The sequence below is a fragment of the Stegodyphus dumicola genome, chromosome 7, assembly GCF_044657685.1.
Source record: "Stegodyphus dumicola isolate Sdum_Otavi_A_Nest chromosome 7, ASM4465768v1".
NCBI lineage: Eukaryota > Metazoa > Arthropoda > Arachnida > Araneae > Eresidae > Stegodyphus > Stegodyphus dumicola.
Genome location: NC_140774.1, coordinates 72,298,312 through 72,317,744, shown reverse-complemented (window position 1 = coordinate 72,317,744; position 19,433 = coordinate 72,298,312). Strand labels below are relative to the sequence as shown.

Below are 19,433 nucleotides of genomic sequence, written 5' to 3'. Positions count from 1 at the left end.
TTTATAGCAACAGCCCAGCAATTGGTATTGAAACACTGATCTAAAATTGTTTCTTGCTTAAATTTGTTTATGAAAGGCTGCTTCTGTTTTTATACATCTGAATGGCTTTATACCACAGTATCCATGGGAAAAATGCTCAGTCCTTTAATTTTATTCCCAGATTGTTTACTCGATATTTTTCCATAATTTTTATTTAAAAGCATGTTTCTCTATGATGGTTGTCTGTGTGGAAACCAACTATCACGTTTCTGAGAAGGAATCAAATTTATTCGCTGTATGATGACATAATTGAAATACATTTGCCATTAAGATAATATTTGACATTAAGATATTACGTTTGTCATTAAGATAAGATGCAAATAAAATTAAAAAAATGACAATAAAATTATTTCAATTAAGTTTATAATTCAGGATAATTTGAAACTACAAAATGAAGACAGAAAATGAGCTTGAAGATTCATTCCCCTTCCAGACCACAATTAATGCTTGGATATAAATCGTAACTTGTGGGGGTTGAGCTTATAAGTTATCCCAAGCTTTGCGTCAAAAGTTGGCTTTTTATCATCTGGTAAAGTGATATCGAATTTTTGTAGAATGGATACAAAATACAGGAAAACTTCCATGTAAGCCATCGTTTCTCCTGGACAGGCTCTCTTGCCTAAGAAAATGTAAAAAAAAGTAAATTAGAAGAAACATTTTTCATTGGGACAAAACCGATAAATATGAACAAACTGATGATGTAAATTTATGCAAATGATTGAGTATTTTTTTTTTTTTTTTTTTTTTTTTTGTACTGTATTATGTAAAGTTTTTATTAGTTTTGCATTATTGTGTACTTTAGTCATTTATTTATTATTTACTGTTTGGTTTGAGACTTATTATATTGTTACGGATTTGGTATTTAAATAGTTAATGTTAGTTGAATTGTAAATTAAATGGTTTTATTTCCTGCGCAGTGCAGCGCGTGACGAATATTAAAAGAAAGCTAAGCCGGAAAATTGAAAATACAAGAGCGCGTGCATTTAACATTTAATAAATATCTTTTTCTGATTTCGAGAAAGTTCCAGAAAGTTCTCGCGCGCGATATAAAAATCTTATAAAAAGGAGGAAAACCTCTCAATTCAGTTAGTCAGTTATTTTAGTTAACTTGTTGTTTTAAGAGTTTGTTTAGAAAACTGCTCTTGTTGATTGTAGCGAATTCGCGGATTAGCTTTCTTTAGCTGTTTTGAATTAAGTTCTCTTGAACGTTTGAGTAGTTAGAAGATACTACTGTGATATATTGTGATACCGCACGATTATTTGAGGACATTTAATCATATTTGTTGTGATAATAATAAATTTTCTTCATTTTTCATCGGACTTGTGCATTCATTTCGTAACGAACCCGTACGCACGCAACAGTTTTTGGTGTCAGAAGTGGGATTTAAATGCCAATTATTAGAGCGATTGAGGAACAATTGAGGCAGCTAATTACTGCTTTTGCTGCATTTAAAGAAGAGATGAAAGACTCAGTTAAAGAAGAGATTGGATCCGTTAAGGAAGAAATGAAAACTTGTCAGGAATCCGTTCACGAAAAGTTGGAAGCTGGTCAAGAGAGGATTGAAGCAGGACAGGAAGAGATGAAAAGGGAAATTACCTGCATAATAGAAAATAAATTTGAGGCTATGGAAGGCAGAATGGACGCGGTTGAAAACAAAGTTGGGCAAACTGAAGAAAACGGTTCTTCTGTCAAACAACAAATAGAACAGAGAGTTTCGGCCGTAGAACAACAAATCGATTATAGAGTTTCTTCAATGAAAGATCAAATAGGAGAAAGAGTTTCCGCTGTGGAGCAACGGATAGAAGGAAGAGTTTCTGCTATCCAACAACAGATTGATGACAGGGTTTCTGCAGTTGCCAGAGAAGTTGATAATTTAAAGAAATTCGTAGCGACGGCAGGGAGCACCTCGGATTGTTTAAAATTTCTACCCATGCCTGCTCGTCCTTCTCTGAAGCTATCGACATATCATGGGAAGACCTCCTGGCAAGTATATAAGACACAGTTCTCTATAGTGGCGGAAGCAAATGGATGGGATTTCCAGGTTAAAGCCTGTCATCTCGCCGCTTCTTTAAGAGCAGACGCAGCGGATATCCTTCAGACCCTTCCTGAAAACAAAAGGCTAGATTTCGAAGCTCTGTCCGGCGCGTTGGAGCTGCGCTTTGGGGAAAAGTGTTTAAAAGACTACATTAGGCTTCAATTAAAATCACGTCAACAGAAGCCTACCGAAACACTCCAGGAGCTCGCCACAGATGTTGAAAGGCTATCCCATCTCGCCTTTTCGGAGTGCCCGACAGAAACAAGAGAAATCCTGTTCCTGCAGTATTTCATCGACGGCATCCGGGATCCTGAAATACAGAAAGCTATTCGAATGGCAGATGTGAGGGACATAAAAAGCGCTCTGTTGTACGCTATGAAGTTTGAGGCAGCTGAGCAAGCAACTAGTATATATCGTTACCCAGTCAGAGCTGTGCGAGTCCACGAGCCAGTGTATCAACTGATGGCTCGTTTAGATGATTTAGCCAGAGAAGTCAATACTTTGATACAGAGTAGGAGTGAGAACAAAGTGTCTGTAAGGTGTTGGAAATGTGGTATTGAAGGGCACAAACGACGGCATTGCAGAACACCCCAGCGCATGGATAATAAACTGTATGATTTGACAAGACCATTGAATGCCTTGAGACGAAATATTGGTGAGAAGGAACCAACCATAAAGTGCTGGAACTGCGGTGTTGAAGGCCACATACGAAGGAATTGCAGAACACCCCAGAGCACGGAAAATAAGAGAGGCGGGTTAAACAGACAATTAAATGCCATAGGACGGAAAAAGATTGACAAGAAACTAAAGTGCTGGAACTGTGGAGCTGAAGGCCACGTACAAAAGAATTGCAGAACACCCCAGGGTACGAAAATTGAGACCATTTCTGAGCAACGACGCAGGAAACAAATTAATGACCATATCAAGGAACGGAGGTTGCCAGGTAAGGAAAAACCTTGTTTTAAAGCACTCAAGATTTCTACGGTGAGTGGCAACAGTAACGGACTGTCGATCAATGGGCATATCGATGAGTTCCTTGCAATATGATCATTGACACAGGAGCTAACGTTACCATCATTAGGAAAGATTTAGCTGAACAGTTTAAAGAAAATTTTATTTGGACGCCATCCTGTGCTACCCTTCAGACTGTGTCTGGTGACAAGATAGACATAGCTGGGAAGTTAAACCTGAACATCACGTTTGGAAGTGCCGCCTACAACCACACGGCATATGTGGCGGATATTACAGATCTATGCATACTCGGACTGGACTTTTTAAGGAAATACAATTTTTCCTTAGATTTCAAAAACAATAAACTGCTTTCAGGATCTGAAGACATGACTATCCATCCTCAGAAAGGATCCTCACCTGGAAATGCCGTCGCCTTGTTCGAAAGACCCCGCTCGGGAAGCTGCTGAAATCATACTAGGGTCGAAAAGAATCGCAAGACTAACCAGCTATTCCCCATCACAAATGCTCTTCGGTAGTGACATTCGTCTGCCTTGTGACCGCCTGTTTGATCGCCATACGGATGCGCCTTCATCGCCTGAGGAATACATCCAAGATGTCCAAGCCCGTTTTGAAGTGATGCACCGTTCCGCACGAAAGCGAGTCAACCTGACGACGGAGAAAGTGAAGTCCAGATACAATACGGCCCACCAGCTGCCGAGCGGTAAAGTCGCTGAACACTGGTAGTTCGGTCCGAGGTTCGAATTCCGCGAACGGGCTGGCTGCATGGGCGTTTTCATGGTTTTCCCCATGTGTAACGTGTATACGAGCCAGTTTCCCTAGAAAGTCCTCCACGAAGGCATCCCTCCTCTTAGGCAGATGGCCCTAGTGTGCTTTGCCATAATTAAATACACAGATACAACACGAGAGCTACTGGACATAGATCCAACAAAGGAGACAAGGTGTGGTTGTGGAACCCGATTCGACGAAAACGAGTCAGGCCTAAATTACAGTCACCTTGGGATGGTCCGCACACAGTCATAAACAGGCTAAATGACGTCGTGGTTCGGATCCTTGAATCTTCGAACTCTAAGCCTAAAGTCGTGCTATACGACAGGTTAGCTCATTACTATTGTCATAGTACGTAATCTAAATAATTGTAAATAGTGTAAGACCATGGTCCTTTTTGTTTCTAAATGTGTATTTAGTATTTGATTTGTTTTATTTATTGCATTTATTGTTCATGTTGTTTATTATTGTAATGTAATGCTTATTATTGCATTTATGCCACAGTTGTAAGTTTGGCTTCCTGTCCAGTCCTTGGGAAGGGGGCAGTGTTACGGATTTGGTATTTAAATAGCTAATGTTAGTTGAATTGTAAATTAATTGGTTTTATTTCCTGCGCAGTGCAGCGCGTAACGAATATTAAAAGAAAGCTAAGCCGGAAAATTGAAAATACGATAGCGCGTGCATTTAACATTTAATAAATATCTTTTTCTGATTTCGATACAGTTCCAGAAAGTTCTCGCGCGCGGTTTAAAAATCTTATAAAAAGGAGGAAAACCTCTCAATTCAGTTAGTCAGTTATTTTAGTTAGCTTGCTGTTGTTTTAAGAGTTTATTTAGAAAACTGCTCTTGTTGATTGTAGCGAATTCGCGGATTAGCTTTCTTTAGCTGTTTTGAATTAAGTTCTCTTGAACGTTTGAGTAGTTAGAAGATACTAATGTGATATATTGTGATACTGCACACTTATTTGAGGACATTTAATCATATTTGTTGTGATAATAATAAATTTTCTTCATTTTTCATCGGACTTCTGTATTCATTTCGTAACGAACCCGTACGCACGCAACAATATTGTAGTTTCCCACACACTTTTTGCCAAGTTAAATATTTTTTTAATTTATAGATAGTAATATATTTTTATTAAATTAATTTATTATTTTGTAATGTTATTATTTGTAACTTATTAAGCTTTGTAATTTATTATTTGTATGTTATATTATTTTGTAATGTTTCGTATAATGTTCCGTAGTTATATATAATGAATATTTAAATTCCATCAGCAGTATATATAGAAACAGAGTATATCCTGATAACATGTAAAGGCCTTGAAAAAAAAAAGTTAAATTCTATCGGACTTTGGCAAAAAAAATATTTTATAGATTTTTGTCACCAAGTTGATAGCATCTAGTGATTTCTCTTCATAGTTGGAGATATTTTGGAAGTTTGCAGAAACTCATGTTTGTAAGCTTATACCTGAGCGGAATGATTTTTCCAGAATATTACAGCAATCCTTTTTCTTTTTGCTTTCCTTTAGGAGAAGATAAATAGAGCTTATGAAAAGCCAGTGTTTTAGTCAAGGTCAGTTGAAAAACAAAGTTTTGCTCTACCAACGCTCCAGTTCAATGATATCACTTAGATTACAGAAGTGAGAAAGACGGAAACACAGTTACTCTTAGTTCCCCAAGGCAGTAGTTGCTTTGGAGCTGACTGTGATGTCTTACGTTCAGAGATTTCTGGTCGGGAAGAGCAAATCATGCGTATAATAACCTTGATTTTCGGCAGCGTAGTCTGCACTTCTATTGAGTTTAAGTATACAGCGATTTCAGCCTTTGTTTATGAGAAAGTTTGCAATTCTGTTGAATTATTTGAACAAAGCAAAATTTTATGGTAAGTGGTCCTATGTTTCTGGCACTAAATTTAAATTCCTATGGCAGGGAAGATAAAAGCGATAGCTTTTTCTTATTATGCAGTCGTTCTACTTTTTTTAATTCTTTATCCGATATAAGTATAAAATCGTATTCTAGGTTGAGATCAGCTAAAGCAGAAGACAAATCTCGACAATTAATTATAAAGCAAGCAAGCACAGAAACTACAGTCATTCAGTGATCTTCTTAAATTGATGAATTCAAATGACGAAGAAAGGTCAACAGATGATCTTCTATTTTACATAATTCACGTTTCAGACCTTCCACTAATACAGTATTCTGATATCTTATATACCACCATCTCTTAGAGTTTTAGTGTTTTTATGAATTTTCTCAATTTTGAAAAGTAGAATTGTACTTTACATGCATTTTTTTCACTTTATATGTTGTGTGTTATTGTTATATCATTCATGCCCTTAATTAAGTTAGTGTTATTTCAGGTTTTAATGTAGGGTAAGGTTTTGTAAGTCTTACCCCCAGAGAAAAAATAGATATAAATTGTAGGGACTATGAAAACAAAAATTATGTGTGGTAATAATATTTTGTGTTGTCGCTGCTGATTTTTATTACAATAAAATTCTATGCAGTCTACTGTCTTGGATAAAATTAATAAAATTTATGAACAAGAACTTAATAAGACATATACAACTAGTATTCTAAGTCGTACTATACAGTTTAAGTCGTACTACGTTTGGAATTGGACAATTACAATAAAACTTTCTTTTTCTCAATTAATTTACTTATCCAGTTAATTACAAAAATGTTCACAAAGATATTTTTTCAGCTTCTTCAACTTCTTCATAAGTCACGACCTTTGTATTTTAGACACTGAATCATAATCTCTTCGCGGTCTTGCTCACAAATATTACGGGGAGACGAACACGATGTGGCACAATATGATTGACTAGGGGGTAACATATTTTGCCCCGAAGAGGCGCTATTGGTGTCATATTACGCCTAACATTTAAAAGGTACGACTTAAATGGTGGTACGACTTGCGCAGTTTTATCCTAACTTGATATCTGATCTAGCAAATTATATTTGTGTCCTGAGAATGTTTAAAAATTATTCCCTTATAAATTTAAATGATTCAAATGGTCGGACAAATTTAAATGATTCACATGCGAATTACTGCATTCGTCAGGAATGGCCATTATGAGTTAGTCATTTAGCCGTCTCATCACCGAGAACGTAGCCAAAGTGAACCACAGGGAGGGGGATCGATTTTACACCCGAGATAAAGAAGTTTCGTCTAAATTTTGATGGAGAACAGCTCGAGAGTTGTTCCGAGGATTTCCCACCCATTTTCTACCACCAAACCTCTCCAGAGAAATTTTGACTCACTAGTATTTTCAGTGCCTTCCATGCCGCACAGACACTATATATTTACAAATAGCCAAGCTTTCTCCAGAATTCAGAGCTAACAATATGTACTGGAAATCAGCCTCATTTGTGAAAATACCTAATTTGACCAGATGTTTCCATTTCAGCGAAAAATAAAAGACTTATAACTGAATATAAAACACTTTTAAGGATGCTTTCTACAGTTTGCACTTACCAACAGAAAAAGGCAAGAAATATTTTGGTTTGATGACAGATTTTCCATCTTTTCCAAGAAATCTCTCTGGTTTGAAACTGTCTGGGTCATCCCAAACTTGAGGGTCGTGATGTGAAGCCCATATATTCGCCATCACAATGGTGTCCTTTGGAATATCATATCCCGCAACAGTTGTAGCTGCCGATGTACTTTTGATAGAGAAAGGAGTTTTCATTTAAAGATTTTTGCTACTTTATACATATCAAATTCAGTTTAAAATGAACATCATAATAAAGAACTATAATAAAATGATACTGAAAGAAACAACATATTTTTAACATTCGAATTAATTACTCTTCCTTAATATTATTAAAACATTCATTTTGAATTTAACGTCTTTTTAGGACTTCTTCCTCTTATAGAAAACATGGAATTTTCTAAAATTATATTTGATATTTTCCGGAATTGCGTTAAAAATAGCATCATATATCTATAAATACACATTTTTAAAACTAAAAAGCGTACAAAAAGTCCTGATCACATCCAAAAAATTACTCATGAAAATTGTAAACAATAGAAACGCCTTATTTCCAGATATTTCTAAAAACTGTAAACTTTTGCTCCGTGATCAATTGGCTTACGTCACGGCTTAGTGGTTAATCGTGTAAGGCAGACTCTTGTTTTACCGACTTACTAAATTTGTATTATATGCCCTTATGTTACTTTAAAAACATAAGTGCATATAATACAAATTTCTCTATCCAACAAATATATCTCATTTGTTCCCATTGCCATTTTGTAACAAGATGGTACACCTCTCTTATTGAGAGAATTTTTTTCAATAGCTTGTTAAATTTTACTAATTTAATAGTTCAATAAATTATATGTGCTGTATTATGTTTTTATATTGCTTTAATGAATTGAAAAAATAAAAAACAAGTAAATGAATTAACAGCATGATTAAGGTTACATTGACCTAAGAAAAATAAGCGATTGAATAATTAGAATATTAGATATCTAGAATCTGCATACCTGAGGGTTGAATTCATATTCTTTTTATCTTTATGATCACCTTTTCATCTTAATTGCTTAATTTTTCATAGCTATTTTGTGCATTTATTCGTTCATGATTCAATTCAAATACCCGTTATTATTGCTACTGAAACTGTGTGTCAAGAACATTTGAACAAAAAGTCGAAAATTAGATTTATTTGGTAATGGAAGATAAAATGAAAGGTTTTTAAAACGTTGCTAAAGATGAATACTGCATCTTGATCGAATACTCTCCATTTTCTTACGTGCCTTGCTTATCAAGTGGTTAAGATGAGTTTTTGAGATTTTTTATTATTATCAGGAATGAGTTTCGTAGGGTCAGTTTTTGTCTAAGAGAAAAAAGAGTGTGAGTGTGGAACTAGAAATGATAATTTGCAGCCTGCTCAAAATTCAAATTTCCAAACTTTTGCAACACCTTTGAAACCAAGAAGTTTAAAAAAATGATCAGATCCTGTAAACATGTATGTCATTAATTTTGCCCTGTATGAAAGAAAACATGAGAATCTGGCTGGACAATAATCTTTTTTCATTAAAGTAAACCAAGTTACTACCTATAAATTCTTTTCCTATAAAATTAATTTGACTTGACCCAGAATATTAAGAGAGAAACCTTCCAACGTTCTTTGATCATTAACGTTTTGTGATCACCAGTTAGGTTAAACTCATCTGCGAAATTTCAATTTTCATGAAACTTCAAAACATATAATTTTTATAGCTCAGCAGATTGTCGAATGCAAAGAAAACATTCTTGTCTAACTTCAAGAAACTTGGTAAATCAGAATCACGTTACGATAACTTTATGCTTTGAATATATTTTAGTACCTCATTTCATAGGGACCTCTTTACTTTTCATGGGAAATTTCGCACTAAATTTACTAATTGAAAATTCATCTAAAAAAGTAATTTCATCATACTGATGTATCCAGTTTTATGGATGTAATGTAAGGGCCTTTTATTTAATCCCTTAGGCAAGTACATCAGTTCATAAATATAAATCGTATTTTATTTGCTTACTAGCGTAAAAGATTGAGAGGTACTATCGTCTTCCATCGCATAACTTCTAAGAGTACTGCATGACTATAAGGCATTTCTTTTTGGATTTGAAATTCTGGTTTCTTCTCAGTCCCCAAAATATCCATAATTTCCTTTTGCACTTTTTTCTGTATATCTGGGAAAGCAGCCATGATGTACAAAGACCACGAAATGGTGGTCCGAACAGTCTCGGTGCCAGCGCCAAACAAATCGAAAACGCATCCTTTGAGAGATTCATCTGAAAGATAAGGTTCTTTTTATTGCAGTAGAAGATAGGAAATATTATTGTATATATTTATAGTATGTTTAATCCATTACTTATATTTCAAATTCACGCTTTCAAGAAGTACTTAAATCAAAGTATGGTTAATAGTAAAGAAGATGTGAATCGCATACGAATAGTAAATAACAGTTACCAACTAACAGGTAACAGTCGTCATCAAGCAGTGCTGATGTAGAGGTTAAGTTTCTAACAGTTATTTTAATTTTTAAACATGCTTTACTGTCTATTCTCGTTTCTCACCTACTATTCCCTGCCAGAATAAGTTTTTAGTATCGCACTGCATGTAAAGTAGATAAAAAGTATTTAAAGGAAGGTTTCGCTTCAGCAGAAGAGCTTAGGATTCCTTAGCGGCGCGTGTTTACCGCCAGGCTACTTCGTTGTTTAAGCTATCTACGCTCGGCCTTATCGTATGTGCCTGCTGATATTCGCCACTTATTAAAGGCCAACTTGCGTTAGATAATTGTGTACAGTTTCGGCTAAGTTCAGTTTAGTTTAGCATTAGATTAGTTTCTTATTTTCTTATATTGATTTAAACTCCAAGTGGAGGCTTTTCTGTAAGCCCGAGAAAGAGGCCATCTGTGTTCTTAGTTTGAGATAATAAATGGTGAGTTTAACCCTTCTCTGGACTTTTCATTTACACACTTGGATTCAGCGATACGTCACTAAGTAGTTCAACAAGGTTTCTGCTAAATTAAGCATAGACAATGTAGTTAGAAACATTCCATCATGAAAGCTTTATAGACAATATTTGAGGTACTTAGCGTCTGCCACAGCGTTTTTCTACGTTTAGAACGAGTAACTAAAACACTAGTTAAGCGACTTTGTTTCACAAATTTGAGTTGGAATTCCCTAACTATTTTCTTTTAGGATCACGCAAATTTTTTATTACTTAGAGGCACTGTAGGTTTGAGTCAGAAAATATATTTAGTTTTTCTATCAGAACTAACTGCAAATAAGTGTTTTTGTTGTTAGGCATAGATTAAGAAGACATCATTATTCTTGTAGCGACAAAGATAGCTCATATTATGTTTGACGTTTTCCTTTCTTTAAAATCTTTCAGGGTGATAAAACACTAACGATTACTGATTGTAACTAGATGATAGATAGTAGTAGTAAAAGACCATATCTTACATAATAATAAGTGATCAATAACTAAAGCTAGTAACATTATACCATTATTCCGAGCGAAAGCGATGAAGATAATAAAAAAGAAGAAAAGAGCCAATTTTAATAATAAAGACTATCAAAAAGTATTTATTTGAAATAAGTTCCGCATGCATACCTGAGAATGTTGTCTGAGGATCTTTGGCTTTCCTTACTTCCATCTCGATGAGGTAACTGTCGATGAAATCACGGATGTCTCTCGGATCAAGTGTTTTTTTGTGCTCCTCTGCTTTCTTGCTAAAGTACGAAATCATAAATTACATAGATATTAGGTTTTCTACGCTGAAGAAAAAATTTATTCTGAGTTGTCTTTGCATTAAAAAAATTTAAAAGGATAAGCACAGTGTAGCCATAATCAGTGTGAATATTTTCGGTTTTAGTAACGCAATGGAAGAGAATATTCTTTAATGTGAAATCATAAACCTCTTTCACTTTGGCAAATGTATGTCAAGATTAACAAAGAATGCTATCTCCGGGTATTAAACCTGAAATAGTGTATTCAAGGATAAAAAAACAGATTCTATTAATAGCAGAGAAAATTGAGTTAGGTATTAAAAGAAGCCAAGCAATTTTGGAATGAATAGAAGTACAAAATGGGATGTCAACGAGATTCTTGTGATTACATTTGACAGAGAAATAATTTCTAGCAATAAGAAGAAAACGGTTTTTCAATAAAAGTAGACAAAATTTCAGTGGCAAGAGTTTTTAGTAATTGAATCCCTGGACAACAGAAGATTAAGAAAAACAAACATTAGAGAAAAGACAAACTTAGGAACAGGAAAAAAATTTGAAAAGTTAAGTTTTCATTTCTGATCAGGGTACATCTTTTAGCATCTTGTATTATTACTTGTTTGTTACTGTTAATTAATTATATTTAGTACTGAATATCAGATTTTAATTTTGAATTTACAATTATCCAAAAGCACAGAACTCTTAGCATTCTGCTTTTAGATTACTTCAAATTCAAATCAGTGTCAAAAATCAAAAAGAAATGAGACCTCACATCATTAAACACATAATTTCGAATTCAAATATTGAGTGACTATGTTAGTATGGGTGAGAAAATTCAAATTTACGGATGAATTTAATAATTTTTACATGGAAAATAAAATGACAAATGTAAAACAAAGCACGAAAGTAAACTTTTAAATTAGGAACAACCCTAAAATATTAGCGTAACTTTATAGATAAATTATACGAGTTTGGAGGAAATATGATGCGAATTCAAGAAGTAAAAGTGTTTTTCATACATTTTTCTTTTCGTATATCATTTAAAAATTTAAATTTAAATTTTCTCATGAAATACCGCTACATATTTTTGCCCTTTGAAGAAGAAAGACTTGTGTCATATCCTTTCAAAATGCATATAGCTCTGTTATAAAATTATTATAATATGAGGGAGGATATTGCCATATTCTAGTATAGTATGTTAATCATTACGGCAAAACTTCGTTTTTGAAGAAAAAATTCGGTAGTTATTTAATGTGAGTAAGTATAAAATATTGTTACTATATTCAGTCTTAAAAATTAATTAACTTTTATTTTAAATATTATGCGAAATTTTTTAATCTCTTTGCAAGAAAGAACTGAAAAAAAAAAAAAAAAAAAAAAAAAGGGGGGGGAAATGAATTTAACCACAGGGGAATGTTACGGCGATAAACTTGTTCCCTTTTTCATTCAAATATGTTAAACGAAAATGATTTCTTTCAACTAGAGAAAGAATGTGTGCGTGACGGAGGGTAAAGAAGACAATTAGGCGAGCAAACAAGAAGACAATGTTATATTATTACAATGATGAAGTCGAATGCAAAAGAACTAGTTTCCATCCCGTTTGAACATTCTATGAAAATTTTGATTGACGCTGGTAGGCAACCAGTCTTCTGCATCCACTGAAAATGATCTTCAGATCACCACTAAAGGTAAAACGACCTCCAACTAAAGCAAATTACATTTAATCAGTTTTTAAAACATTATCTCTGTAAAATGTCCATGTATTAAAAATTTAAAGCATGTTATTTAACTTTCACTGTTTCATCCTTTAAAATTCAGTTCAAATTTTTATCTTTATTTATTATTTTAATTAATTATTAATTAATTTACTTTATTTATTAATAATAATTAATAATTTTATTTATTATTTTAATTATTATTAATTTTAATTAATTTAATTATATTTTATTATTTTAATTAATCGATGAATGAATTATGATTATTCATAAGTTTACTGCAATTGCTTAGCACAGTTCGCTTAGTATTCAATAATTAACGGATAAATTAATCGCTCTAAACCAGGTTTCTTAAACTGTGGGTCGCGATCCCTCAGGGGGTTGCGGGACCTGCAGCAGGGGGTCGCCAAAACTTTTAGCAATTTTGATATTTCTTTAACTTACTATAATAATTTTACAATTACCAAATATTTTTACACAATGCATCTGAAAATAAGTAAACATAAGACAATACAGACAAAGAAAAAAAGGAAAATCTTTCGGCGCATTCTTTTGATAATATAAACGTTCATTTTCCTTGCTTTGCACGCGACGCTGTCATTTCGTCAGTTACTTATTTAAAATTTTCACATTGTTCTATGTCTTAAAATTAGAAATTAAAGTTAATGACCTAAAACTGCAATAGTATATTACAGTACAAGTGAAAAAATTGACAGTTTTACTCACGCGTGTGTAGGATTTGCGTAATACTTATGGGATCAAACAAAATTTTTGTAAATATTATGGGGCTCTGTGGGGCACAAAAAAAATTTCAGTGATAAAAAGGGGTCGCGACTGAAAAAAGTTTAAGAAAACCTGCTCAACGAGGGTTTCTCATATTTTTATTGTCGGTATAAAAAATGTGAAATAAAATGTCTTTTTCTTGATTAAAATCTCTAAAAAAAAACCTTTTGACATAAAATATTGCTGAGAAATAATTCAACGACTTACGCGAAAATCTTGAGCAATTTCTTACTAGATTCCACTGCGTCATCCAATTTCATCCATTTGATTATTAATGGGAAATATCTAATCCAAGGAAAGAATACGTGGAATGCCGCTTGCCCCAAAGCTTTTTCAACGTCGTTTAAACTTTTGTCCAATTCTACTCTCTCGGGATCATTGTATTCGTACCTTTTACCAAAAACCAGTGAAGATATATTGTTGGACATACTTGGAGTTAACGGAGTCATCACATCGAACGGTTCTCCATTATGTTTGTTCAGAACTTCCAAGAAGTTGCTGATTTCTTCCTGTACAAAAGATGAAAATTTTTAGAATGTTGATAAATAAATTAAGGAAGGGAGAGCAAAAGGTTAAACGTAAACTGTTTTGAAGTCGATAATTCAGAGTCTTCAGTTCTGCGTGTTAATTCTACATTTTTTCTTTTTTCACTCTCGTTATGACTTTGCTTTAAACGGGCGAAGTGTTGATCTTTGATAGATCTTATTGGTTTAATGTGAAGTTTACCAGAAAAAATTTGGAACTCATGCTTTGTATTGCTCCTGCTCGCCGATTTATCTTATTTTTATTACTGTTTTGTATGATTGTGTTTTATTTTTTATGTTTCTTATTTATTAACAAGCTTGGTATGATCGAGGCGACCTACACTGGTCATAATGTCTTCATTGACAAGGGACCGGGTCGTCCATAAATCCAATCTCGTAATGACTTACTGTATCACAGAATTTCAGTCGTCTCAAGACTTATACTCAAGGTAAATTGCAATGTTTATTATATATTTATAATTAGTTACATTTAATTTTCTTTCTCCCTCTCGATTTCTGATTTCGTATGCATTGATGAGCCGGGTACATAAAAACGTGGGAATTAAACGAGAATATGGAATTTATCTTTTTTTTTTTTTTTTTCTGGTAGAAGAAGTTTTAAACATTTCACAAACAAAAAGACTTTGCTCTTTGGAACAAAAACATAAATTAAGGGCTAAAATGTGTTGAAAATTAAATTTTATCTCTAACCTTAATGTTTTGATGAACACTTTGATTGTTTAGCATATTTTGTTTTCTAGTTAAAGGCTAGAAATATATTAAGTATTATATTTGATCTCGAAACTTTGATGTCCCGATGAATACTTTGATTATTTAGCATATTTTGTTTTGCTTCTGTTGCTGTTTCCCTCATATTTATAGTGGTTTTAACGTCCTTGTATTTCCCTGACGATTTTACTCCACAGGAGAATTTTATACCTAAATTTTACGTAATACGCGTATAATCGAATATGGAAACATTTGCTCATCACCCAACACACCTACAGTTCAGTTGTTGAGATGATGCAAAGAAGAGATTCATGTTTAATTGACATTAGTTGATTGTTTTGATTGTGAGAATATTAAAATTAACAGTCTCACAATCATGCTGTTTCATCGTCACCTTTTATTAGCAAGCAATTCATATTAAAAGTGGTGTCCTGTCTTAGCATTTGTGCACATTGCCAATAGCCAACAATCGCAACTAGAAGAATAAATATTTAGCTTTGGTTTTTAACATAATGCTCTTGCGAGTTAGTATTTTTTATACTAATAAAAATAACTACATGGACAAGTACCAATAATCAAAACTCTCATTGGCAACTTTTGCTTCCAGTAGTACAAACAAATATGTATTTGGTGGTCGTGTGTGCTTAATGCATGATATAATTAAAGAAAATAAGAGTAGACAATCTCCTATAACAAAAGAATATATTAAGTACTAAATTACAATTTAAATTACATTGCAGAGATCAACGCAGAGCTCGGAACACAGTTCATGCTACCGTCGCGTACAGTTGTTTTTCGAGAAGTCTGAGTGAGTAATGACGTCATTTTGCTGCTCCGATTAAGAACTGGATTTTACACGTGGCGCCATCTCATGAATAGAAGTTGAAGTATCTGTCGGAACGCCACATGTATAATGACAAGAAACGTTTCTGTCACTTGTGGCAGTAATACAGAAAACTGCAATAAAATTCGACGATTAGAAATTTCGATACTTCATACTCAAAACTGCTTCTTACCAAGAATTATATTAAAAATTAATATTACCTTTTCCAGATAAACGAAATATTCAATAAGTCAAAATTGTTCGGTGAACCCAAACATATATCTTTCACATTTCCTTTTTTGATAAGTTAGATATCGTCTCGAAATCACGAAGTTCATGTTTATATCCAGATTGCAGATTTCCCAGTTACGAAGAAGTTCCCAATTCTATGGTTTATTGGATCAAAATTCACATCCACAAGCAATCGCCTTCTTCACCGTGTGAGTATCTAACGCTATAACTTATTTTAGAATTCAGGCTATATTTTTTATAAAGTAAAATTAAGGTATTTCTTTTTTCCCATTTTTATTTTTATTCATTTTGCTTAAAAATTTTTATTATTTAAAAAAATTCAATGATAACGGATTTAAAATTTTTTCCTCTGCCTTTTCCGCTGTCTTTTCATATAATTTTCCTACCGTCCAGTCAAAACGAAATATTATCAAATGAAAAAAATTGTCACTTTCAAAGCGGTATATACAGGTCACCATAAGAATTATTAATGCGTACGCAAAATAATTAAATTTCATTAAGGGGTACGCGAAAGAAAAAAAGGCGATAACCATTGATCTAGACCCTTCCACGTTACAGAGCCCACCGGAGCCCGGCTCCGGTAATTCTTAGTTTTGGGAAAATATTGTAATTCTAGTCGGAGCGCACCGGAGCCCTAAATAAGAAGGCTCCGGCAGTTTTTTATGAAACGGAACAATTATTTTAGTATAAATTTGATCTAGAAAATTTTATTTTAGCTATAAAATTATATAAAAAATCGTTTATTAAATTTTATCTCTTTACATTTTATTTAATTTTAATTATTCAATTACTTTAATCTTTAATTATTAAAAATAATAATAAATTAATTGTGAATTAATTAAATAATAATTAATGAATATTAATTATTAATATCAATTAAATAATTGTTAATTAATTTAATACTCATTAATTATTTAATTTTTAAATTATTAATGATTTTAATAGTCATTTTGTTTATTTATTTACTCTTGTTCCTCATTCGTGATGGTCTTTCATTGGGCTCCGGCACATCTACTTTTAGAAATTAAGCCCTGCCACGTTACATTTTGGATTTGTAAAAGATGTTAGTTATCCAGGATAGCAAATAGATAATAATTAATTTCTTTTAATTTTTCGTATCTTCGTTCGAAATAGCAGCATTTTGAAGCAAATCAGTTTAAAATTTCGCGATTTCATCTGGATATAAACATGATTGAAATTAAAACATCTAGCACTTCTTTATTTTCTGCTATAAAAGCACTTTTTATTTTGTAAAGTTAATTTTCTTATCGATTGATTCTTGGTGATATGAATTATTTACCTTTCGTTTTTAGTTTCTGTTTAAATTCTGTTGATATATTCAACAGAATTAAGCTTTATAGCTAAATTTTAACATTTTTTAAAAATATTTTCAGAAATATTTTCTCTTATTTGGTGTGAAAAACGACGTAATTCTTCTGTAATGCATTTGGCTTCCTACCCAGTTACAGTTTTGGATTGCAAGGGTTTATTTATTTTCGTGTTCCTTGCAGCATTCAATTCCCGCAGACAACATGCATAAAAATTTTAAACTGATTTGCTTCAAAATGCTGCTATTTCGATCTTCTTTAATGATTTGTCATTCAGTGCCACATGTTTTAATAACCAATGTATACCGGATATTTATAGATTTAATTCTTTAATTGTAGGGTTACCCTTAGTTTGAATAACCAATAGTCTAATTTTTGTTATCTTTTCTGAACTCCTCAATTGCTCTCGTATTTCTTCGCCAGGATGCAAATTAAGTTAAGGTGAAAAACAGTATTTAAACAGGCGAATAGAGAAAGTTAGTCAAAACGTAATTTCGCTAGCACAGCGCACGTTGCTATTCTGTCCTTCCTGCAGTTACTCTGAGTAGCCGATACGCCTTCTGGCCGTTTATGTAAAGTCTATCACCGATGTAGGTTGCTGAGACAGCCTGTTAATTTTAAGTAGTCTAGCACTACTCTTTGCCATTTAAAGTCATTGCTAAATTATTCTTAACTTCCCACCGCAAGTAGTCTGTGTTATTGTGAGCACGAAGTACGTGCATTTTTGTTGATCAGTTTAATCAAATAAAAGAGCAATTTAAACCTTTCTTTGTGTTTTAGTTCTTCACTCCTGTGCGAGAAGTCGCCTGGCTTATTACTAAGATCATATTTTTGCGTAATAGCTATGCGAAGACCACCAAAACTTATGAACGATTTCCTTTTTTAAGTCACTACCACTTCCATCTATTTTTCATATAAAACAGAATAAACGTTCTTCAATAGTTAATGAATTAATTTTTATGCGCTGTTCAGGGTATTTCAAAGCGTTCAATTTTGCGAATATTAGGTGTTTGCGAACTAAATCTTATTTACAGCAATAAATAAGCTTGCCAAGTTTGTGTAATTGATTTTAATATTTTTATTTCAATGTGTTTACTTGAAATACTTAAATCAACAGCATTATCGATTTCATTCTTAATCTTTTCCTTTACGTTTCAATTGTTTTCTTAAATTTCCTTTTAAAAAAGCAGAACCCTTTTTGAATACATTTTTATATTGGTTACCTTAGAATCAACGTATCGAAATTATACTTTTAATTCAAAATTGAAATCTGGGATTCATAATTTCTTTATTAAAACGAATTTCCGAATTTCTGTAGGTTATCTAGAGCCCCTTCTACTTGTTCCCCTGAGAAAAGCGAGGCACTTATCCAAACTTTGACAATCCCCCCTCCCCGCGAGATCTTGAAAATTGCCTTCTCTCTGCAAATTTTCGATGAACATGCGAACTAGCATGGTGAATAACAGCAGTAATAGGATACTGCTAAGTGCAACATCTCCCACAAAATTAGGATGGAAGTCGAAAGTTAAGAGGGGGAGGGTATTAGAGATATCAGGGTTCTTCCCCCTTCAGACCAAACAATTGTTTCAGAAATATTCAGTATTTTTTTTTTTTTTTTTTTTTTTTCCCATTAAACCTTCAACAGTGGTGAAAAAACAGGTTCTACGTATATTTACCTAAGAAACAACATAAAACAATTTACATCACTTACCAGGATGTGTCCTTCAATTTTTGATTTACCAAGCCCAAGGTCCTTCATTGACTGTACGACAAATCTGCGCTGTTCCTGCCAAACGTGAATGTTCGTGTCGAAGAATGGACCTGGAAATTTCCATCCCCACATTTAAACATTAATTGCATATCAAGGATGCACAATTTATGGAACGAGAGTACACATATGAATAGTTATTTTTAAAGGACGTACGCATTTAAGTGAATATAGTTTCGAAAGGAAGAAAGTTCTTTAAGAAGAGCATGCAGAGTAATTACTTTTAATACTTAAAAACATACGCTTGCATATATTATAGCTTTTATTTAACTCAAGGCCAAAAATAAAGTTTCTGCTATACCACATTCAAAGTCGTCGTAAAAATAAATGCTTCTTAAAGGTGATTATTACATTCCACATGGATTCAAAAAACATTTAAAAAGGAATTCCATGCATTTTAAAACAAATATAATCTTTCAATAAGTAATTCATAAATGTAAAGGAACATATATATCTGTGTAGTTATAAAGTTCTGAA

General features: G+C 33.1%; 2 protein-coding genes across 3 annotated transcripts in view; one reads left to right on the top strand and one right to left on the bottom strand.

The window, feature by feature from the left end:
* Positions 1-385: 385 nt before the first annotated feature.
* Positions 386-19,433, bottom strand: part of LOC146996224 (cytochrome P450 2J2-like) — a 39,736-nt gene continuing 20,688 nt past the window's right edge. Inside the window, exons 3-8 of the mRNA XM_085820445.1 lie at positions 18,900-19,009; positions 13,740-14,041; positions 10,922-11,040; positions 9,339-9,594; positions 7,293-7,480; positions 386-658 (exon numbers count right to left, since the gene is read on the bottom strand). Of these exons, the coding sequence (XP_085676571.1) occupies positions 480-658; positions 7,293-7,480; positions 9,339-9,594; positions 10,922-11,040; positions 13,740-14,041; positions 18,900-19,009 (1,154 nt within the window). The 3' untranslated portion in view covers positions 386-479. The remainder of the gene's footprint in view (positions 659-7,292; positions 7,481-9,338; positions 9,595-10,921; positions 11,041-13,739; positions 14,042-18,899; positions 19,010-19,433) is intronic.
* The window catches only part of LOC118205459 (pancreatic lipase-related protein 2-like), a 124,450-nt gene continuing 110,547 nt past the window's right edge, over positions 5,531-19,433 (top strand). The window contains exon 1 of one of the 2 annotated variants that reach the window (XM_085820443.1): positions 5,531-5,696. In XM_085820443.1, the coding sequence (XP_085676569.1) occupies positions 5,645-5,696 (52 nt within the window). In that variant the 5' untranslated portion in view covers positions 5,531-5,644. Of the gene's footprint in view, positions 5,697-12,518; positions 12,723-19,433 lie in introns of those variants that run through there. The other variant, XM_085820444.1, reaches the window with a different exon arrangement.